This window comes from Armigeres subalbatus, chromosome 1 (assembly GCF_024139115.2).
Source record: "Armigeres subalbatus isolate Guangzhou_Male chromosome 1, GZ_Asu_2, whole genome shotgun sequence".
Taxonomy (NCBI): Eukaryota; Metazoa; Arthropoda; class Insecta; order Diptera; family Culicidae; genus Armigeres; species Armigeres subalbatus.
Genome location: NC_085139.1, coordinates 223167900 through 223192308, shown reverse-complemented (window position 1 = coordinate 223192308; position 24409 = coordinate 223167900). Strand labels below are relative to the sequence as shown.

The following is a 24409-nucleotide window of genomic DNA, read 5'->3' as shown; positions in this document are numbered from 1 at the left end:
TGCATTCGTATATCATGAGGCTAACACGATGATACTTTTATGCCCAGGGAAGTCGAGACAATTTCCAATCCGAAAATTGTCTAGACCGGTACCGGGAATCGAACCCAGCCACCCTCAGCATGGTCTTGCTTTGTAGCCGCGCGTCTTACCGCACGGTCAAGGAGGGTCCGTTATGCCTAACGTCTGTTATGCCTAACGTCCATTATGCATAACGTACTTATGCCTAAAGTCTTTATGCTTAACGTACTTATGCCTAACGGGGTATACCCCCAGATACCGTTCTCCTGTTTACCGCCGAGTATTGTCCGCAGCACCTTACGCTCAAACAATCCGAAAGCTTTCCGATCAGCCTCCTTTAACGTCCATGTTTTATGGCCGTATAAAGCCACCCGAAGAATCAGAGTAGTATACAGCAAGATTAATACACAGCTAGGTGTTGCAATGTGCTTAGTTTGTGGAAGAGAAGAAGGCGGGGGTGAAAAATTCATTTTCAGTGCAAAACGAAAACAAACCGGCTGGCTCTCCCATACTAAAATCCAAGATGGCTGAATCGTGAATTTGGCAGATTGTAACACCTAGTGGTGTATTCATCTTGGTATACAGCGCTAGCTTTGTGGTCTTTTGCAGACTACGGGACTTAAGCTGGTTACGAATTCCGTAATAAGCCCTATTTGCAGCTGCAATACGTCTTTTCACCTCGCGGGTAACATCATTATCGCACGTCACTAATGTTCCAAGATACACAAATTCTTCTACCACTCCAAACATTCCACCATCCAGCACCATTTCGCTACCACTACCACTAATGAACCCATGTTGATTGCCAGCGTATATACTTCGTTTTGCTGGTATCGATGGTGAGTCAAATCCTCGCTGTCTCCCTCTTAAAAGGCACAAAAGCCTCTTCCACGGCACGGCGATCAATCCCGATAATATCGATATCGTCCGCAAATCCCAGGAGCATATGCGATTTTGTGATAATGGTACCGCTTCTTTGCACACCAGCTCGCTATATTGAACAGCGCGCTATATTGAACAGTAGATTCGAGAGTGCATCACCCTGCTTTAATCCATCTAAGGTAACAAATGATGTCGATATTTCATCTGCAACCCTTACACTTGATTTCGATCCGTCCAACAATATACGAATCAGCCGTATCAGTTTCGCCGGAAAACCATGTTCAAGCTTAATTTGCCATAATTCATTCCGTTTCACTGAATCGTACGCCACCTTGAAATCAATAAACAGATGATGTGTCTGCAAGTTGTACTCCCGGAATTTATCAAGGATTTGTCTGAGGGTGAACATTTGATGCGTCGTTGATAGGCCCTCACGAAAACCTGCTTGGTATTCGCCGACGAAGGACTCTTCAAGCGGTCTCAATCTGTTGAACAGAATACGAGACATAATTTTGTACGCCGAATAAAGGAGGGTTATTCCTCGCTAATTGACGCACTCCAGTCTGGGCCCTTTCTTTAAGAGAGGGCAAATGAGGCCGTCCAACCAGCTAGCAGGCATTTCCTCGTCTTCCCATATTTTCGACATAATATGGAATGTCCGCACATCGATAACATCCGAGAAATGGCGCTCATTCACCAGAACATGGTCTATCTGGTTGCAAGTTTCACCATTTGGGTGTCTCCAGGTGTGCTTTCGGATGTTCTTTCGTGTAAAGTAGGTGCTACTGATGGCCATCCCTCTGGCAGCAGCAAAATTTACTAGCCGTAGGCCGTTGTCATTGGTAGCGGAGTGAAGGCTCTCCCTACCGTTTATTGGACGGAAAAAGTCCTCTCTACCGACCTGAGCGTTAGCGTCTCCGATAACAATTTTCACGTCATGCTTTAGGCACTCTCCATAGGCTTTATCAAGGCATTCATAAAACGTGTCCTTCACGTCGTCGGATTTATCGTTTGTCGGTGCGTAAACGTTGATTAGGCTATAATTGAAGAATTTGCACCGTATCCTCAGCACACAGATTCGTTCGCTAATGGGTTTCCACCGCATCACTCGCTTCATCTGCTTGCCCATCACTACGAAACCAACTCCATGCTCTGCTTTTCCGCCGCCGCTGTGATAGATGTTATACTTGAATGCAGTGTTGGTCGTGGGGTCCACGGGTCGCGGTCGGGATTCACGTTCTCCGGATCTGGGCCATCGGACTTCTTGAATAGCGGCCTTCTGCAGAAGGCTCACTCGTCCAGGTTCATTTAGGGTCCTGACATTCCAGGTACCGAGTTTCCAATCATAATCCTTATTTCGTTGCCGGGTCGGTTGTCAAAAATAACGTTCTCTTTTTCTTCTATCTCCATTTTTCGTGGTATTTGAGAGGCTTCAGTAAGCTACTTTACCGGGGACGCGTTACCTTAGGTATACCTGACGCGATACAGCACCTCGTTGATCAGCCGCTGGGTACCAGGCAGACGCTGTTTGAGCCGCATCTCCTGGTGAACAAACGCTCGAGGCGTACCTTCTCACTCTAGCTTAAGGCAGATGGACAGCAGGGCCCAGGCTGACATATCTGCACAGCAAATAATTTTGAAAATTCAACGACGTGTAAAATTGCAGCTCATCCCATCAAACGAATTAACATTCGATATTCAATTAAATTTGATTGCTTTCTTGTAGAAAGCTCCTTTCAAATTTATTTAGATTTAAAAGAATAGTGAGATCGATTGAATGTTACGTTTATTTGCATGCTCCAAATATGTGCATGAAAATACATTTAAAATCACAACATATTTTTATCTGTGTAGATCGTTAATCATGCCCATGATCTTTAAGGGCCTGTATAAACACCAAGGTTTGCTATTGGCTTTGTACTGAGCCCAGTTGACTTGGAAAATCAATTACTCTAAGCTCCAAAATGATTTGGAGAACTTAAAATATCCGGGGAATATCTAGATTGTAAACTATACTCATGATCTGTGAGGGCCTGTTTGGACACCATGAGTTGCTATTGGCTTTGTATCGAGCCCAGTTGTCTTGGTAGACCAATGTGCCTGAACTCCAGAATGATTTGGAGAACTTAGAACATCCGGTTTGGACATATCTAAATAGTGAATCATGCACATGGGGTATAAAGGTCCGTATGGACCCATGGGTTCCCAGCAAACACAAGATCGTATATCATAGCGAATAAGTGTACAAAGAGGAGGCCATATACGTGCACTTTGTATGCAGCCAAATGGAAGAATACGCCTATATCGCCTCCACCTTTTACACTCATTCGCCAGCATATGCGACTTTGTGTTGGCTGGATTGCTATTGACTTTGTAGCCAAGTAAACTTGGTAGAACAACTGGTTCAAACTCCAGAATGATTTAAAGAACATAGAACGTCTGGTTTTAACATATCTAGATCGTAAATCATACACATGGCCTTTAAGGGCCCGTAAGGACACTATCGGTTGCTATTGGCTTTGTATTGAGCTCAGTTGACCTGGTAGACCAATTAGTCTGAGCTCCAGAATGGTTTGGAGAAGTTAGAACATCCGGTTTAGACATTTATCGATCGTGGATCATGCGCATGGCCTCTAAGGGCCTGTATGGGTTGTTATTGGCTTGATATCGAGGCCAGTAATCTTGGTAGATCAATTCGTCTGAACTCCAGAATGATCTGGAGATCTTAGAACATCCGCTTGAGACATATCTCGATGGACACCATAGGTTGCTATTGGCTTCATACCAAGCGTAATTGACCTGGTAGACCATGGCTCTAAAATCCAAAATAATTTGTAGAACCTAGAACTTCTGTGAAAATATTGTCCCCGAAATAGTATTGGGTACATTTCTGAGAAAAAAAAAACAAATAAAATCGTTCTTTTGCGATGGCCTACTGACGATCATTCCTCCGACGATTACAGAATGTAGGTGTGGTCGATCAACAATCTGAGGTCAGTTTTGGAAAATTTATGAACTGACTCAATATGACCCGAACACCGCAAGTGTGAGTTTTTTTGAGCACTGTAGGAAGGTTGAGGCAGACCACCATCAGACCACCGCACTATGGGGGATCCCCATACAAGCGAGCGGTCAAAAATAAAATTGGACTTTTCAAGTGATTTTCCACTTTGCTTTAGCTGTGTATGGTCGAAATAGCATGAATATATAATTTCTAACACCCCCCCCCCCTTTAGGGATCGTCTATGAATTACGTAATATTTTTTTTCATAAATTCGATTAACGTGACAAAGCAATCCAATTTAGGAAGTTTAATTTTATATGTTTTCTTGAGGAGAAGGAAGGGGTTGTACAAAACTAAGTACAGCAATTTATGGACATCATGAACCCTCCCCCTTCTCCATCCTCATTTGTGGACTGTCGTCTATATATTTTTGTATATTTTTGCGGAAGGTAATCATTTTTGTGGGAAGAAAGTAACAAAACGCCTCCCCTACCAATAAATCTAATAACTTTTCATTGCTCTAAATCTGAAGTTGGCGGCGAGAGAACCGAATTAATGTTAAAAGACATTAATTTCATGACATTCAGTGATATTTTTTTGTTCTTACTCTCATGCCTCACAATTTGTATTTAGAACAATCTGTTTGACAAAGTACTAGGTTCTGAAGGATCCTAAAGCATTAAATGTTAATCAAAGAATCAGAAGTCAAGAACGAGTAAAGTACGAGACACTGAAGACGTCCTAACAGGTCGAAATACGTATATGTAGAACTAATACGAGTTGGTGGAATAAAATGGAATTTTACTAAACTCGTCTTATGACAGTGAAAACATTCCACTAAAAATAGTTAAACAATTTTCTTAAAGAATCAGAATTGGAAATAACTTTTGAAAAAGGGTATTAGCAAATTAGAAATCGCAATCCCATGACATTTGTACAAGTTATTCAAAAAATAAATGAGAATAATATATTCTCAAAAAATGTGAACATTCATTCATTCCACAATGCTCCATTGTTCCGAAAAGCAAATTTCTTTCAATTTGAATAACAACACTATTTAAATTATTTTTGATTTGTTTTCATGATTTCTACAAGTTATATATAGCATCATTCTTTTTCTGTGTGAAGGTTTAAATCTTTAATGATATTTTCTTCAATTCCATCAACGATGGAAGATGACATGAATTCATCTAAAGTATCAGAGGATAAAGAACTTTTAAAATCTTCAAATATTATGAAATTACGCATGGCATAAGAATAACTAAGTGAATTTTTTTCCAATGTCTCCTCGTTATCCAAATCGAGCTTAAAATAGATCTGATTCATGTAAGGCACGAAGAAAAATGTCAACATTTGCCTCTCTTGATCATTTTCTTGCATTATGAGTTCTAAATTTCTTCTTTTTTATATTGACTTTCCGCTGGTTGTTCAGCCAGTGAACCTCAAAGTGTAGATGAGTGAATAAATATTTCCCTACCTTTAGCCAGACATTCATGAACACTAGCAAGAATTTCATACTCTCCGTACTAACTAAGATATTGTTCGTCTTTACTTTTGCAATAAACATGTCGGGAATTATTGATTCCATGAGATTTATAAATATTTACATACTATGAAACCTCATATTTAGTTCTCCATCAGTAGCTAATGAATAGCTCAGAAAAATAGGTTTAGAGAATGACTCAAACCACTCAAGCCCCAAACGCAATTCAGCGGAATGGCGACGGAACCAGTAAAATTTGACAGGAAATATATAAATTCCGTTACCGTTACCGTTGTGCTGCATTGTATTGGGGGTTTTATTCATTCACTCCTTTGAAAAGTTAAAAAATTGTTATAAATAAAGTCGAAGTTATTACCAATACATGTATTTTGACCATACCCTTTGAGCCCATAGTTCAGTCTGGCCCATTTTCAATAGGGAAACGATGGGACTAGATTTCCCGTCGAATCAAACTTGTTGCGAGAAAATCGTACACAAATAAGCGTCTAAATGGCGATTTGCGCACATACATACAGACGCGCATGCACACACATACAGACATCACCTCAATTCTTCGAGCTGAGTTAGTTGATATATACCACTACGGATCTCCGGGCCTTCTATCAAACATTCGTTTTTGGAATGAGCATTAACCTTGGAGTACGAGAGAGGCAAAACACAGTAAAAAAATAAATGAAAAAAATCAAAGTGATTTAACTCTGTTAATTGCAAATACTGGCAAGAAATTATTTCGGGAAATTTTAGTCGAAGCTTCGTCCTTGATGTGCATCATAAAAGAACCTGGGGATTTCTGAGGAAAAAAAGTTCTTCACTATCAAAGTTGAAAATAGCGTCGTTTTTGGAAAAAATATTGTTTCCGCATTTTTTTCATTTTTTTCACAATGTAACCATTAGTTTTTGCATACCATTTTAAAGCTTATACAATTACCTTTGTAATGATGTATTAACATTAAAGAAAAACATTAAGAAAATATTTCAATAAATAGTTGAAAGTAAAATATTTTTTCAGGAAATTTGTTAACTTTTTTACCCATTTCTGACTTTGACACCTTATATCTTTGGAACTAGTGCACCTAGAGACTTCAAATTCAGAATTTCTCTTAATTAGAGTATTGACAATGGAGAGAAAATATTTTAAAATAATTCGGAAGACATGACATTTTCGATTAATGACTGCCTGAAATCCTATAGTGCACCGCACCACAAAGGGCAAGTCAATCACACTTTCGTTTACACTTTCTTTAAACTTGTGCCTATTTTCCCGCAATTTTAAGACCTCCAATCTGCATCTCCACTAAACAAGCATCTCCACTAAACAACAGGGCTGATAAAATGAGTCTGGGCAATTGTAGCACTTGCACTCTCAAGTGCAAATTTCCAAAGGCCAAATGCTTATAACTCTGGAAATTTTCAACCGATTTCAACAATTTTGGGCTTATTCGATTCAGAACTTTCTCTTCTATAAAGATGTTACAAGGATGAACCGATTTCAACAATTTTGGGCTTATTCGATTCAGAATTTTTTCTTCTATAAAGATGTTACAAGGATGAACCGATCCGGTCAATTAAATTCCTGGAAAATCCGGATTTCCAGGAACATGTCCTGCATAAATGATACTGATCGTGGATTTCGATAGCTAATCAGCTATACGGGTATCAAACTTCTAGAAATTGCATCAGTAGATTGATTCTTATCAATTTGGTTTCATCAGAAGTGCAGATTTTCGATTGGCCATTCCAGAACAAGTTCCTCGAGGGGTCATGAACATTGTTCAATGGAACATCAACAATATGGGTATCAATGTATCAAACTTCATGAAATTAACTCTTGCGTATGTCCTTAATGATCCTAGGCTTACCAGACAAGTTGACTCAGGAGTGGCCATTCTGAAACAGCTTCCCCGGGGGCCGGGGTTGGCCAACATTATTTCTCATTGGAACCCCAACAATATGGGTGTCAAACTTCTTAAAATTGTCTAAAGCGTTTATTTCTGATCTATTTAGGTTCATCAAACAAGTTCACCCCGGATCTCCAAATCCGGAATAGGTTCCCTGAGAAGTCAAGAATGTTCATTAACATTTTCAGAGCTCATTGTTTTAAATCAATTTATCTAGCAATGTGCTAAATAAAAGCAAGGACCACTGATTGACGCCGAGTGACCAGCAGGAGACCTACCATAAGATTCCGGACACTCGGAGATATGATCGATTCCAGAAATTCTTCTAAACAGATGTGACTTTCCATAAACCGTTTGTTTTAACATTGTCACATCAAAACCAATACATGCACTACTCTTCGATCCTAGGTGGCCTCTATCTGATACTACGAAAGTTTGTTCTAGAAATTTGCGCCTTTTCTTATAAATAATCCGTTGTAAAATAATGTCCAGGGCCATTAATTGACTCCCCAAATGGTGCTCCAGAAATGCAGAGGCATCCAGTGGTCAATTATTGCAGTTCGTTCTAGAAACTTTCGAAAATCGTTTGTAATAGCAGTATAGAAGCAGAGTCTTTGCTCGCGCTTAGAATCATAGAGGCGTAACTGTATTGATCGATTTCTCTTCATCGATTTTATATTTGCTACAGGTAGAAGATGCAATCATCCAATCATACAATCATCCGCAATTCACTACATTGATAAAAGGAAAATATCGTCTAAGATAAATCCATCAATACAGTTACGCCCTTATGATTCTAAGTGCGAGATTGCGAATAGCATTCATTAATCCCGAGTGGCCACCAAGAAGTCCTCCTGAAAATCGTGAACAAGTTTTTTGTAACAAAGTAAAAAAGAAGGAGAAGAGAACTGGCTTGGTAGTAAGGCTACTGTTTCTGCCTCATACGCAGGAGGTCGTGGGTTCAATCCAAACTCCGTTCCATTCTCCTACTTTGTATTTTTCTTTAAATTTATCTCTAGCAATCGCTAGAACTGGAAATGGACTTCCATACCATTTCCATTTCTTTTCCTATACCTTCAACTTGACTATTCTAGCCATTTCTGCTAGAATTGGAAATGAACTAAAGAGCTCTTTCTATCTATAACATTGACAGTTCGTTAACCAAGACGGACCTCTGCCTCTCGAACCTGAGCCCAACAATTCCAATAAATTTCGTATGAACAGAGGTATATTCGGCTTGCAGTGGGCGAGTGATTGCATCATCATTTCCCTGCATCATTCACCCCCTTCCCTACATTGCAATATTGACGTGCATTCTGAGACCATTGATAATCTGTGTGAAACAAAAATCTGTAACTAGATGCGCTCGCTCAGTAGATGAAGAAACTGGCTAGTCTAATCAGTTTCGTCGTTCCAGTTTCAAAATCTACCAGTCTGGCCGTGAAGGCCGATGAGATGTTGACGGATGAGATGTTTAGCCTGAAGATGATCCTTTATGAATTTCGGGAGTACAACTCGCAGACTCATCATCTGTCTATTGATTTCAAAGCAGCGTACGATTCAGTGAAAAGAAATTAGCTGTGGCAGATAATGTTGTTGAATTTGGGAAGTTGTTGAAGAATTTGTTTATCTTTGAACACATGACATGTGACATGTGACAATGACGTTTCCTGTGAAGTGAATAGACGTATTGCTGCTGCGAATAGGGGCTTCCTCGAATATTCGAAACGGAATTTCCTCTGATTCGTTAGGATTTAAAAAGAGGTGGACCGGAAAGCTTTTAGGGTTTCCGAGCGAAAAGTGCTACGTACAATTCTCGATGGGAAATTAGAAAAAAAATTGTGGCACAGACGCATAAATCGCGAGCTGTATCAAGTGTATAAAGAAGAAAATATTGTGAATCGTATAAAATATGGCAAACTCCAGAGGGCCGGTCACTTAGTGCGAATGTCGGAAGAAAGAATAGCAAAAACAATATTCACCAGAGACCCAGGTAGAGGCCAGCGACTTCGTGGTTGCTGCACGCGGTGGAATCGGACCTGGGAACCCTGAACGTTTATGAAAACTGGAGGAACATCACCCAAGATTGACAATTATGGAGCTCTACAATACGTCAGTCAAAGGATGTTTAGAGCTTCTAGTGGAGTGTCTTCACTTATCATAAGACGATTTCGAACTATCCCATTTTATTCCACCACTTGAAGTGAACGAACGATTTATTGAAAGTCGCAGCATTATTGGATGTATTGTGGCTATCCGTTTAGATTGCATCAATCATGCTCTCACATTTCTCAACAAGCGATTTCTAAAAACGCAAAACTTTCTATGACGACTTAAAAATTGGCACATCTTCGAAAGTTCCGAAGCTTCCAGATGCTCACCCAACGGCCACACGGTGTCAATGAATGATCCTCGAATTGAATTTGATCGCACACAACTACAAAAAAAGTCGCAGCTTTCTAGGGCGAAACAGTACGGTTTATGAGGATGAATTTAAAAATTGTCCCGTTTATCAGAATGTTTCGGAGTTCCCGGAGGACAATTTAGCGGAGTTTTGCTCTCACATTCGTAACAAACCACTGTATTCTAGGACGATTTTCAAGAATTTGTTTTTACTATGGGTGTTCCGGACCTTCAGCGTCAGATGACCAATGGTGGTCAATGCGTTGGTCATGCAATGATTTTACTCTCACAATGCTACAACAAGTAATAGTTTTTAGGATTTCCAGAATTGGTATTACGCCAATAATAGATTTATAAAAAAAATCGCAACTTCAAAATAAAATCTTCTACACCTGGTCATTTCTCCTGATGTTCCAGAACTTTCTAAAACCACTAAGTGGCCATCCGGGATGAATTAGTAGTCTTTGTATTGATTTTGTTCGCTCATTTCTAAAACACTAAAATTCTAAAAAGTCTCAGTTTTCTAGGATAAACTTTCAGAATCGGCAACTTCTCCGGATGTTTCGGAGCAAATCATTGCAAGGACCACCCTTTGACACTAGAAGGCGATATTTGGCTCTTAACACACGGATTACAAAAAAAACTGCAGCTTTCTATTTTTTTATTTATATTTATTTATATTGAAAAGTATTTATGGCCACTTAACACCCTACAGGGACCTGTTCTGCAATGGAAACTATAAAAGCAGCACGTCTGGTGGCTCTAAAACAATCAGAAACAACTGCTGAGGCAATTGCAAGAAGTTTGATGCCCATATTGTTGAGGTTTTATTGAAAAATGTTTATGACAATTTCTGGCCCAACTGGGAACCTGTTCCGAAATAGCCACTCAAATTTTCACACATCTGTTGGAACCAAGATAATAAACAACAGCCTGCTGTGGAAGTTTCTAGAATTTTGACATCCATATTGTTGGGGATCCAATGAGAAATGTTTTTGGCCAAACTTGACCAAACACCCATCCCCCCCCGTCCCCTCCCCACCATGGAAACTTGATCCAAAATGGCCACTCCGGACTCAACTTTCAACTCAAATTTCAAGAAGTTTGGTACCCATATTGTTGATGTTCCCTTGAAAAGTATCCATGGCCACCTATGACCCCTCGAGGAACCTGTTCTGGAATGGCCAATTGAAGATCTGCACGTATGATGGACCCAAATCAATAAAAATCAACCTGCTGATGAAATATCAAGAAGTTTGATACCCATATTGCTATTTACCTATCGAAATCCACGATCAGTATAATCTATGGAGGACATGTCCCTAGAAATCCGGATTTCCTGGTGATCCGATGGTCCGGCCCGTCCAATCCTAAAACAGCATAATAAGAGACAAAATTTTGAATCGAATGAGCCCGAAATGGTTGAAATCGGTTAAAAATTGCCTAAGATATAAGCATTTTAGTTTCGTGGGTATCCGGGTACCCTGCCGGCCATTTAAAGGGTAAAAAAAGTCGGAACCCCTCCCTCCACCCCTCCTTAATCAAAATTTCAGTTAACCCGTACAATCGATTTTGGCCGTCATTATTGTGGATATGACAGAGTTTCAACCTCTTACTATGAAAATTCGTTTAGATATCGCGAATTGAATTCCAAAAAGGTACCCGGGTACCCAGCCGGCCACACAAGGGTTAAAGTCACGCCTTCCCTTAGATAGGAAGTAAATCCTTAGGTCTCATCCGATGCGTTGATGGATATAATAAACAGAGTCCGGACCGGCTTCCTGACGCCAGTGGTTTTCACTCGTGATCGATAAATATTGATTGATAAAAAAATGATACAAGTAGGAATATGATCACTGACAGCCAAACTCTGAGTTCTCAGACATTTGATGGAGATTTTGGGTACCTTTCTCTGTTGCCTGTTGCATTGTCTGCTCAGTGTTAACTTAACTTAACTAAATTTCTCAACATTTGCTGGAATGTTTATCACTCTTCATTTGATTATTACCACGACTCAAAACAAATCCACGATTCGCTTCAGTAATTCAATCACGTTTTGCTTCACTTCTAATTATTCACCCTCTTTCTACCCAATCATCGATGGTTTCCTCTTTTTCCAGGAAGCTTTTAGTCCCTATGTGCACCCCCAACGCAAAATTGTCCTTTCGTTCATTCTATTTGTGTAATGCTTTTGCCGTTGTCGGCGTCGCTGATTCAATTTTGGTCATCCCTGGCCTAACTGAAACGTGACCGGACTGTAGTGCCGGCCACGAGTCGCATTGCCGGCAGACGCCGCGCCGCGCCGCCCAGTTTTGCTCCCAATCAAGTCAATCCTCGGAAAATCACATTTGCTGACTTGTTGTTCGTCATCATCACCGGCGGCGTCGTCGTTGCGCCGGTGCGAAAATGGATCCTCGTTGATCTGCTGATCCGTTGAATGCAACGAGAGCCGTTCATCATTGATGCTTTCCCATTATTGGTAAGATCCCATTACTTTGTTGATGCACACACCTGACATCCGGCTGCACCGGTCAGTCTCATCTAATCTGCCGGAAGACCAATGCGATGGCAGAAAACTGTTCTCCGGTCAGTCACACTCACATGCACATACATCGGGAGCCACTGAAATTAAGATTGACAGCATGGCGTTCAAAGCGGCATCAGTTGGTTGTGCTGCATCAGACTTAGCCAGCGATGACGATGATTATACCACGCGTTCAATAGGCACGTTTATGAGGAGCAATAAAAAAGACAAACCGTCCCCCACTGGGATACATTAAAAGTGGAAGTGTTGCTGGGAAGGTCTTCGGAGGGCTTATTTCTATGGAAGGTTTTGTTTTAAAGTGGGTAGTTGAATCGATGTGGTCATGCACGAGAAATGATTTTGATTGTTAATATGGACCGACTTCGTAAGGGGAATATTTGATTGCTAGCTAGGGGAAATTGCTTCAGAAGGTAGAATGGTGCTTTTTGGCTGCTTTTTGATGACTTTTTCCAAATAGCGTTTAAATATGTGAAGCCCAATCCTTCCAGCATCAAAGGCACAATAATAATTTGCAAGAGAGGATTCTTTTCTGTACAATATGTACGTTTTCATATCGAATTGGCAATTTTCCGTCAAGTTGATCTCATTCCCAATACCATTTCAACTTGCCTTAGTAAGTAGATTCAACGTGTTACGATTGGGATAATAAACCCTTTAATCGCCCCATAAACCTTCATTTCAATCTACAGAAAAGTGCTGCCTACGAAGAAACTGTTATTTCGTAGTAAACCCCCTAATCACAATCTTTCATCCTAGCGTAAAATCTGCCCCAAGGCACTCATGAAACAGATATTTAACATTGGACACAGCCACAAATCATCGGAACACGGGTCAGCACGGTAAGGAGCGAGAGAGTGCTCGTTTCCTCATCAGCAAAGCACCGACGGGACCGACCGTATCTCATTACCAACTGTGCATCTGGTCCGAACCAGTTTCAAAACTATGTATTAGAAACCCATTTGAGCCCCAGGAAGCATGTTACCCTAAACGATTACAAAGCGTTACTGCTGCCAGTTGGCTACTCGGTGCGTCGGTCGGTCGGTCGGTCGGAGGTCAACCGTCCACAGTTTCGAACGTCAGAAATGAGAAATCACCCCTTGGCACCCGTCTCTGGTCATACCATGATCCAATAATTCAGAAGTGTGTTAACTTCTTCCCCACCTACACCCGCACTCACAGCAGAACGGGAGTTCAGCCGTGAGCCTGATTTAGCATAGTAGTGCCATGGCATGGCTTTGATATTTGGTTTCCCAAAAACCTGTTGCTGGGAACCGACAAGGATTACTGAACACTGTGGGACGGCTCTACGGTGCGGCACCACTTGGTAATGTGCAGTGCACTGGTAAGCTACTGTGATGAAATAGTAGCTTTCGGCAAACAATAGATGAGAAATCGATTCCACCTCGGTGGCTCTGGTGCTGCACACTGCTCAAGCTAATTCATCAGACTGATTTCATGAGTATTTGTCAAATCGAGACTGGGGAATATTGGTACGTAGTAAATAGAGCTTGCTAACGTAAACAGACGAGTTTCAATGTTCCGATGCAGTGGAATAGAGTAAAAGATGATGTCCTTTGTTATAACAAATGTATTTTTTGAATAACCTAAATTTTTACTTTACGTATTCTTAAAAAAAAAAACACAATTTTCTTCACCAGTTCACCATTTTAAGTCCAACCTTACTTTCGAGAGGGGCCTATCAGAAATATTTTTAATAATTCAAATATAAATAAAACTTAGTTATATTTGGCTAAAAGCTGACACACGAATTCCTGGGTGATGACGTCGAAATAAGGTCGTTGGGCGCAGAAGTAGCCATCCAGTGAAATGCAGTGTAAGCAAACAGATGAGGTCACGGAAGCAGACAACATCGTCTCTGCTGTCAGCACGCAATACGTTTGAGCGTACCTGCCCAGGCCTCTGTACGCTGATAGCCTACTTCAGGTTACTGGTCGTGATAGCCATAAAGGTCCTGGAGCGAGGGAAGCTGAAGATTGGCTGGTCAATATGCCCAATAAGCATACTCCAGCTACTCTCAGTGGAAAGGTGCTTTAGGTGCTTAGAGTCCGGACATAAGTCCGACATAAGTAGCAACCTGTTTTTGATTCTTCTTATGAGTTCCGAATTCGTTTTTGTACACAGATCTGATTTCATTGCGTTTAGCATTTTGAAGTATCACCTTTACACAGAGCTCCAATCAGTCAGAAGCTTCAGCAGATTCTCCGAATTCGTATCCGTTTCTTTTCTAATTAATCAGCGCTCTGGAACTTGGAGATTCATGTCGTCGGCTCCGAAACCAACCAAAGATTGAGTTACGTTTTTATGGTTTACTCCATTGACTCCATCCAAAAGTAGCAAAAGGTGGGTCATCTAAAAGTAAATTATAGGCGTTCCAAACTATTCCGACCATCACTCATAAGTATTAACAAGAATAGTAAGAACGGATCGCATGACACCTTGTGATTCGGGGTTATGGACGTCAAATAGTCAGCTTCAGTGTTGTACCGAGCCTGGCGATATGACCGGATTTACACCGTTACGCACTACTTCAGAGAATCCATATCCCAGCGTACCGGGTAGACGGAGGCCCTTCGTAGCTTGGTTGGTTAAAGCTAAGGGTCGTGGGTTCGGGTCCCATCGAAGGAAAGTAGTTACCTCCAATACATTTTTCAAATCATAAACATTGTATCAGATTTGATTTTTTTAAATTCTAATACTTTGAATTGTACATAAAATGTATGGCGATCGGTGAATCAGAGACTTTTGAATCCTGCTTTCTCCAACCAATGCAGTGTGAGTCAAAAGATCATAAGGATAAAACGTCGAATGAAAAAAAATAATTAAAAATCATCAATGTAATCAACTAAATCTAGAATCTAAAGGTTCGATGCCTTTATTTGAGAGACATGAAGGCCTTTTTCCGAAAAGCTCGATCGCTTCGATGCAGTAAGGGATCCTTCAAAAATTACGTCCATCGTTTTTCGGCATTTTCAACCCCACTCAAGCCTACTTCCAAGAGGCTCGGTAGCCTCCTTCCAAGAGGCTCGGTAACCTTCTTCCAAGAGACTTGGAAGCCTCCTTCCAAGAGGCTCGGAAGCCTCCTTCCAAGAGGCTCAGAAGCCTCCTTCCAAGAGGCCTCAAGCCTCCTTCCAAGAGCTCAGGAAGCCTCCTTCCAAGAGGCTCGGAAGCCTCCTTCCAAGAGGCTCAGGAAGCCTCCTTCCAAGAGGCTCAGGAAGCCTCCTTCCAAGAGGCCTCGGAAGCCTCCTTCCAAGAGGCTCAGGAAGCCTCCTTCCAAGAGGCTCGGAAGCCTCCTTCCAAGAGGCTGGAAGCCTCCTTCCAAGAGGCTCGAAGCCTCCTTCCAAGAGGCTCGGAAGCCTCCTTCCAAGAGGCTGGAAGCCTCCTTCCAAGAGGCTCGAAGCCTCCTTCCAAGAGGCTCAGGAAGCCTCCTTCCAAGAGGCTTGGAAGCCTCCTTCCAAGAGGCTCGGAAGTCTCCTTCCAAGAGGCTCGAAGTCTCCTTCCAAAGCCAGGAAGCCTCCTTCCAAGAGGCTCGGAAGCCTCCTTCCAAGAGGCTCGGAAGCTTCCTTCCAAGTGGCTCGGAAGCTTCCTTTCAAGAGGCTTGGAAGCCTCCTTCCAAGAGGCTCAAGCCTCCTTCAAGAGGCTCAGAAGCCTCCTTCCAAGAGGCTCAGGAAGCCTCCTTCCAAGAGGCCTGGAAGCCTCCTTCCAAGAGGCTCAGGAAGCCTCCTTCCAAGAGGCTCAGAAGCCTCCTTCCAAGAGGCTCAAGCCTCTCCTTCCAAGAGGCTCAGAAGCCTCCTTCCAAGAGGCTCGGAAGCCTCCTTCCAAGAGGCTCAGAAGCCTCCTTCCAAGAGGCTCGGAAGCCTCCTTCCAAGAGGCCTGGAAGCCTCCCTTCCAAGAGGCCTCAGAAGCCTCCTTCCAAGAGGCTCAGAAGCCGCCTTCCAAGAGGCTCAGGAAGCCGCCTTCCAAGAGGCTCAGGAAGCCTCCTTCAAGAGGCTCAGGAAGCCTCCTTCCAAGAGGCTCAGAAGCCTCCTTCCAAGAGGCTCGGAAGCCTCCTTCCAAGAGGCTCAGAAGCCTCCTTCCAAGAGGCTCGGAAGCCTCCTTCCAAGAGGCCAGGAAGCCTCCTTCCAAGAGGCCTGGAAGCCTCCTCCAAGAGGCTCAAGCCTCCCACCAAGAGGCTCAAGCCTCCTTCCAAGAGGCTCAGAAGCCTCCTTCCAAGAGGCTCAGGAAGCCTCCTTCCAAGAGGCTCAGAGCCTCCTTTCAAGAGGCTCTGGAAGCCTCCTTTCAAGAGGCCTCAGAGCCTCCTTCCAAGAGGCCTCGAGCCTCCTCCAAGAGGCTCAAGAAGCCTCCTTCAAGAGGCTCGGAAGCCTCCTTCCAAGAGGCTCAGAAGCCTCATTCCAAGAGGCCTCAAGCCTCCTTCAAGAGGCTCAAGCCTCCTTCCAAGAGGCTCAGAAGCCTCCTTCCAAGAGCTCGGAAGCCTCCTTCCAAGAGGCTCAGAAGCCTCCTTCCAAGAGGCTCAGAGCCTCCTTCCAAGAGGCTCAAGCCTCCTCCAAGAGGCTGGAAGCCTCCTTCCAAGAGGCTCAGAGCCTCCTCCAAGAGGCTCAAAGCCTCCTTCCAAGAGGCTCAAGCCTCCTTCCAAGAGGCCTGGAAGCCTCCTTCCAAGAGGCTCAAAGCCTCCTTTCAAGAGGCTCAGAAGCCTCCTTTCAAGAGGCTCGGAAGCCTCCTTTCAAGAGGCTCAGAAGCCTCCTTTCAAGAGGCTCAGAAGCCTCCTTTCAAGAGGCTCAGAAGCCTCCTTCCAAGAGGCTCAGGAAGCCTCCTTCCAAGAGGCCTGGAAGCCTCCTCCAAGAGGCTGGAAGCCTCCTTCCAAGAGCTCAGAAGCCTCCATTCCAAGAGGCTCGGAAGCCTCCTTCCAAGAGGCTCAGAAGCCTCCTTCCAATAGGCTCGGAAGCCTCCTTCCAAGAGGCTCGGAAGCCTCCTTCCAAGAGGCTCGGAAGCCTCCTTCCAAGAGGCTCGGAAGCCTCCTTCCAAGAGGCTCGAAAGCCGCCTTCCAAGAGGCTCGGAAGCCTCCTTCCAAGAGGCTCAGAAGCCTCCTTCAAAGAGGCTCGGAAGCCTCCTTCCAAGAGGCTCAAGGACCTCCTTCCAACAGACTCGAAAGCCTCCTTTCAACAGGCTCGGAAGCCTCCTTTCAAGAGGCTCGGAAGCCTCCTTTCAAGAGGCTCGGAAGCCTCCTTTCAAGAGGCTCGGAAGCCTCCTTTCAAGAGGCTCGGAAGCCTCCTTTCAAGAGACTCGAAAGCCTCCTTTCAAGAGGCTCGGACGCCTCCTTTCAAGAGGCTCGGACGCCTCCTTTCAAGAGGCTCGGACGCCTCCTTTCAAGAGGCTCGGACGCCTACTTTCAAGAGGCTCGGAAGCCTCCTTTCAAGAGGCTCGGAAACCTCCATTCAAGAGGCTCTGAAGCCTCCTTTCAAGAGGCTCGGAAGCCACCTTTCAAGAGGCTCTGAAGCCTCCTTTCAAGAGGCTCCGAAGCCTCCTTTCAAGAGGCTCCGAAGCCTCCTTTCAAGAGGCTCGGAAGCTTCCTTGCAAGAGGCTCCGAAGCCTCCTTTCAAGAGGCTCGGAAGCCTCCTTTCAAGAGGCTCGGAAGCCTCCTTTCAAGAGGCTCGGAAGCCTCCTTTCAAGAGGCTCGGAAGCACCCTTTCAAGAGGCTCGGAAGCCTCCTTTCAAGAGGCTCGGAAGCTTCCTTGCAAGAGGCTCGGAAGCCTCCTTGCAAGAGGCTCGGAAGCCTCCTTTCAAGAGGCTCGGGAGCCTCCTTTCAAGAGGCTCGGAAGCCTCCTTTCAAGAGGCTCGGAAGCCTCCTTTCAAGAGGCTCAGAAAGCCTCCTTTCAAGAGGCCCAGGAAGCCTCCTTTCAAGAGGCTCAGGAAGCCTCCTTTCAAGAGGCTCAGGAGCCTCCTTTCAAGAGCTCGAAGCCTCCTTTCAAGAGGCTCGGGAGCCTCCTTTCAAGAGGCTCGGGAGCCTCCTTTCAAGAGGCTCGGGAGCCTCCTTTCCAGAGGCTCGGGAGCCTCCTATCAAGAGGCTCGGGAGCCTCCTTTCAAGAGGCTCGGGAGCCTCCTTTCAAGAGGCTCGGAAGCCTCCTTTCAAGAGACTCGGAAGCCTCCTTTCAAGAGACTTGGGAGCCTCCTTTCAAGAGACTTGGGAGCCTCCTTTCAAGAGGCTCGGGAGCCTCCTTTCAAGAGGCTCGGAAGCCTCCTTTCAAGAGGCTCGGAAGCCTCCTTTCAAGAGGCTCGGAAGCCTCCTTTCAAGAGGCTCGGAAGCCTCCTTTAGAAGGCTCAGGCCTCCTTTCAAGAGGCTCAGGCCTCCTTTCAAGAGGCTCGGAAGCCTCCTTTCAAGAGGCTCAGGAAGCCTCCTTTCAAGAGGCTCAGGAAGCCTCCTTTCAAGAGGCTCAGAAGCCTCCTTTCAAGAGGCTCAGAGCCTCCTTTCAAGAGGCTCAGGAAGCCTCCTTTCAAGAGGCTCAGGCCTCCCTTTCAAGAGGCCTCGGAAGCCTCCTTTCAAGAGGCTCAGAAGCCTCCTTTCAAGAGGCTCAGAAGCCTCCTTTCAAGAGGCTCAGAAGCCTCCTTTCAAGAGGCTCAGAAGCCTCCTTTCAAGAGCTCAAGCCTCCTTCAAGAGGCTCAGAAGCCTCCTTCCAAGAGGCCTGGAAGCCTCCTTCCAAGAGGCTCAGAGCCTCCTTCCAAGAGGCTCGGAAGCCTCCTTCAAGAGGCTCAGGAAGCCTCCTTCAAGAGGCTCAGAAGCCTCCTTCCAAGAGGCTCAGAAGCCTCCTTCCAAGAGGCTCAGGAAGCCTCCTTCCAAGAGGCTCAGGAAGCCTCCTTCCAAGAGGCTCAGGAAGCCTCCTTCCAAGAGGCTCAGAGCCTCCTTCCAAGAGGCCTCAGAAGCCTCCTTCCAAGAGGCTCGGAAGGCTCCTTCCAAGAGCTCAGGAAGTCTCCTTCCAAGAAGCTCAGGAAGCCTCCTTTCAAGAGGCTCAAGCCTCCTTCCAAGAGGCTCAGAAGCCTCCTTCAAGAGGCTCAGGCCTCCTTCCAAGAGGCTCAGAGCCTCCTTCAAGAGGCTCAAAGCCTCCTTCCAAGAGGCTCAGAAGCCTCCTTCCAAGAGGCTCCAAGCCTCCTTCCAAGAGGCTGGAAGTCTCCTTCCAAGAGGCTCAGAAGTCTCCTTCCAAGAAGCTCTGGAAGCCTCCTTCCAAGAGGCTGGAAGCCTCCTTCCAAGAGGCCCGGAAGCCCTCCTTCAAGAGGCTCTGGAAGCCTCCTTCCAAGAGGCTCGGAAGCCTCCTTCCAAGAGGTTCAGGAAGCCTCCTTCCAAGAGGCTCAGGAAGCCTCCTTCCAAGAGGCTCAGAAGCCTCCTTCCAAGAGGCTCAGAAGCCTCCTTCCAAGAGGCTCGGAAGCCTCCTTCCAAGAGGCTCAGAAGCCTCCTTCCAAGAGGCTCAAGCCTCCTTCCAAGAGGCTCGGAAGCCTCCTTCCAAGAGGCTCAGAAGCCTCCTTCCAAGAGGCTCAAAGCCTCCTTCCAAGAGGCTCAGGAAGCCTCCTTCCAAGAGGCTCAGAAGCCTCCTTCCAAAGAGGCACAGAAGCCTCCTCTTCCAAGAGGCCTGGAAGCCTCCTTCCAAGAGGCTCAGAAGCCTCCTTCCAAGAGGCTCAAAGCCTCCTTCCAAGAGGCTCGGAAGCCTCCTTCCAAGAGGCCCGGAAGCCTCCTTCCAAGAGGCTCGGAAGCCTCCTTCCAAGAGGCTGGAAGCCTCCTTCCAAGAGGCTCGGAAGCCTCCTTCCAAGAGGCTCAGAGCCTCCTTCCAAGAGGCTCAAGCCTCCTTTCAAGAGGCTCAGAGCCTCCTTTCAAGAGGCTCAGAGCCTTCTTCAAGAGGCTCAGAAGCCTCCCTTTCAAGAGGCTCAGAAGCCTTCTTTCAAGAGGCTCAGCCTCCTTTCAAGAGGCTCAGGCCTCCTTTCAAGAGGCTCAGAAGCCTCCTTCCAAGAGGCTCAGAAGCCTCCTTTCAAGAGGCTCAGAAGCCTCCTTTCAAGAGGCTCGAAAGTCTCCTTTCAAGAGGCTCAGAAGCCTCCTTCAAGAGGCTCAGAAGTCTCCTTTCAAGAGGCTCAGAGCCTCCTTCAAGAGGCTCAGAAGCCTCCTTTCAAGAGGCTCAGAAGCCTCCTTTCAAGAGGCTCAGAAGCCTCCTTTCAAGAGGCTCGGAAGCCTCCTTTCAAGAGGGCTCAGGAAGCCTCCTTTCAAGAGCTCAGGCCTCCTTTCAAGAGGCTCGGGAGCCTCCTTTCAAGAGGCTCGGGAGCCTCCTTTCAAGAGGCTCGGAAGCCTCCTTTCAAGAGGCTAGGAAGCCTCCTGTCAAGAGGCTCGGAAGCCTATTTTTAAGAGACTCGGAAACCTCCTTTCAAGAGGCTCGGAATCCTCCTTTCAAGAGGCGGAGAAGCCTCCTTTCAAGAGGCGCGGAAGCCTCATTTCAAGAGGCTTGGGAGCATCCTTTCAATAGGCTTGGGAGCCTCCTTTCAAGAGGCTCGGAAGTCTTCTTTGAAGAGGCTCGGAAATCTCTTTTCAAAAGGCTCGGAATCTTTCCTTCAGGAGGCTCGGAAGCCTCCTTTCAAGAGGCTCGGAAGCCCCCTTTCAAGAGGCTCGGAAGCCTCCTTTCAAGAGGCTCGGAAGCCTCCTTTCAAGAGGCTCGGAAGCCTCCTTTCCAGAGGCTCGGAAGCCTTCTTTCAAGAGGCTCGGAAGGCTCCTTTCAAGAAGCTCGGAAGCCTCCTTTCAAAAGGCTCGGATGTCTCATTTCAAGAGGCTCGGAAGCCTCATTTCAAGAGGCTCGGAAGTCTCATTTCAAGAGGCTCGGAAGCCTCCTTCTAAGAGGCTCGGAAACCTCCTTTCAAGAGGCGCGGAAGCCTCCTTTCAAGAAGCTCGGAAGCCTTCCTTCAAGAGGCTCGGAAGCCCCCGTTCAAGCAGAAATACTAGAATAAGAGATCGGCGAAGACGCCATCTTGTTTCCAATCGAACCGTCAAAAGCGGTTCCAATTCGTCTTGTTTACATTTTGCATCCATAAGAAGCAAACAAAAAGTTCAAGTGATGCCAGTATTATTTTCACGATTTCATGCATTTTCAAACGTTGCCATTTCGCCATAGTTTCGGATAGTATGAAAACTTCCTTCAGCAAAAAGAAAGGTCAAGTTAAAAGTTGAAACTAATAACAATGTTCTATTTCTCATAGTGTAATTCTCGATTTCGGTGACCGCCAAAGACTGACACCCTTGGCGGGGGATAGTCCGACCAATCGAACGTTACGGCGGTGTGTAGACCACTTATTCACCACAGATCAAAATTGTCTTGTAAATGCGTTGGACACAACAAAATTTCAAAAAATAATTTCCGATAAATGATAGTTTCCTACTTGAATTGTTTACGTTATCAACATGTTTCAAAATTAAGCGCGTAGTTTTAGGTTGTAAAAAAGAAAACGTTTCCTGGCTCAAACCTAATCAAAATGCCAAAAGGATAACGTTGCCCAGGCTGCACAACCACCTAAGTACGCAACAGTTAATGTATGTGGGACGCTTCTTCCCAGCTGTCGTCTCATCTTTTAGTTTTATACTCTTATATCCATCCATTTCCAATGTTTGTTAGATGGTTTCAATTAAATTACCAACATGGAAGTGCTTAAACATTAGGCACCAGCATTAATTATTTGTGAATGAATAGCTCATTTGAAATGATATCAATATCTCATCTTTGTCAATGCCATCGTCTTTTATGATTATCGTGCATATTATAAGCAATTGTCTGCACATCGCTCATATGTCCAACTTATCGTACATCCAATTTCGTCATCCCTAATAATACCGTCCCCTGCCCGGATCCGATAACAATGGGAAACATTTGTCGGTTGTGTGGCTCACCATCACCGGATCCGGACAGGCCGAGCCTCCAGCCTGCGGTCATTCATCAGCCAAATGAAATGTCAATAATTGGGGCATTTACTTCACAGTAGATGTTCAGACCGGGGACGACGAATGGGACAATGGTGACCACGACCATCGATGGGGTCCGGTTTTTCCAGGATGCTGCTGTTGCTGCTACTGTACGGTCTACAATGTTTGGCACACCATTTACCTACCGAACAACCCAGCAACTAATCGATTCCGGTCGTGCTCTTTCATCGAGCTTTTTCATGTTGAGGGGAAGTAAGAGGGAGGTGGGGATCACGACGGAGTGAAAATGGGATGCTCCGGAGGGAGATCTGCTCGTTGTGTGGAAATGGTAATAACAATTGATCCCAACGGTTCGTCTACGAGTTATAGCTCTTGCCAATTGAGCGGATGTCATTTACGGTTGATAATGCGAAGGGCTGTTGATTAGGGATCCTGTGAGCTGGCTCTATAGAATTTGACTTTTCATGAGGACATAAAATATGCCACTTCACATTGAAGAGTATATAGATTTGAAATCGAAGAAACAATGTAGCTTTCATTAGGTAGGTCGGATGGGTTGGATTTGGTGCCATTACAGTCATGACTCGCTAGTTGGGATTTTAATAAATCAATCACCAACTAAAAAGCATTCTTATGTCAAAAATTTCAATTTGTACGTAGATTCAAATTTTCCAAATACATGCATAATTTAAACCAAAATAAAATTCAAATTTATACAATCTAATAAACCTATGTCTAGTGAATCGCTTGTCTGATCACCTACCATATCTATAGACCACCGCTCTGTGTCAGTGAAATTTATAATTATTAATTAGCTCTTTGTTTCCCTCATCGAACACCCGACCTAGAGCACATGGCGGCAGAATACACTAACCTATCCCATTCCAAAATAGTTCACTGGACACTGCATAAATATATTCTAAACCAGGGCTGTTTTTCTGTTGTCTCTCCCACCACCACAGGCCGAGACCGCGCTGATGTACGACGCCGTCCATTTGTTCGCGAAAGCCCTGCACGATCTGGACACCAGCCAGCAGATTGACATCCACCCGTTGTCCTGCGATGCCCAGGACACCTGGCCCCATGGGTACAGCTTGATAAATTACATGAAAATCGTAAGTATATGCACCTACCTTCCATCACACAGATTGGATTTGGGCCGGCAGACTGAATTTTGATGGTGGACATCGTTCAATACAAACAAGGTATTTTTCAATCGCATTATTTTGTATAACATTCGGTTCACAAACTCCAAGTTAAAGTAATTTGAATCTTGAATTTGAATCTTTTGTATAAAATTCAACTGATCTAGAGAAACATTTGATTTCAAACCATCGATAAGTTTCACAGTCTTTGCACATTTCAGGTGATTACAAAAAAAAAACGTCTTTACAAATTTTCAAAAAATGTTATAGGTAGATAACAAAAATCCCAAGTTCCAGTTACCCACATTTTAGGTTTGTCAAACTAAAATCAAATTGGTTGTCATGTAGCAGAAACACTCTACCGAAGGAGAGAAGCTCCAAGCCGGTGGCCGCACGGCGGCACTGGTTTCGGCTGTGAAATAATTAACTCTTCATTTACTTACTCTCTGGACTCTCTGGACAACAAGGATCCTCAAATTATTCAAACTCCCATCACTTGCGGAAACTTTTGTTCAATAAATGGAGACCCTTTAGAGTTCTTCGCTATGATAAAGTGCATTCGATGGAAAGCAGCTGAAAAAGTAATAGGATAAAATTACCAATCTAACTGAGAAAAATACCCGCCTAAAAGAGCAACTATTATTTATTTATTACCAGACTAAAGCCAGGCTTAAAATTGGTGTTAGTCAGTGGCATAAAATTTGGGAGAGTACCTTGTAGGTGGCGTTCAGCAATGTGATTGGCCTTCACTGTACATAAAAGACCTTTCCATTCAGCTCGGTCCCTAGCTGCACGTCGCCAACCACGCAGTCTGCGGAGTGTCCGCAAATCGTCCTCCACCTGATCGATCCACCTTTCCCGCTGTGCACCTCGCCTTCTTGTTCCCGTCGGATCGTTGTCGAGCACCATTTTCACCGGACTACTATCCGACATTCTGGATACGTGCCCGGCCCACCGCAGTCTTCCGATTTTCGCGGTGTGAACGATGGATGGTTCTCCCAATAGCTGATGCAACTCGTGGTTCAATCGCCTCCTCCACGTACCGTCCGCCATCT

The 24409-nt window shown here is 44.7% G+C and overlaps 1 protein-coding gene across 2 annotated transcripts in view; it reads left to right on the top strand.

Moving 5' to 3' along the window:
- LOC134205821 (glutamate receptor ionotropic, kainate 2) overlaps nt 1-24409 on the top strand; it is an 872584-nt gene that overhangs the window by 694893 nt on the left and 153282 nt on the right. For both annotated transcript variants that reach the window (XM_062681433.1, XM_062681435.1), the window contains exon 9: nt 23172-23324. In XM_062681433.1, coding sequence (XP_062537417.1) covers nt 23172-23324 — 153 coding nt within the window. The remainder of the gene's footprint in view (nt 1-23171; nt 23325-24409) is intronic.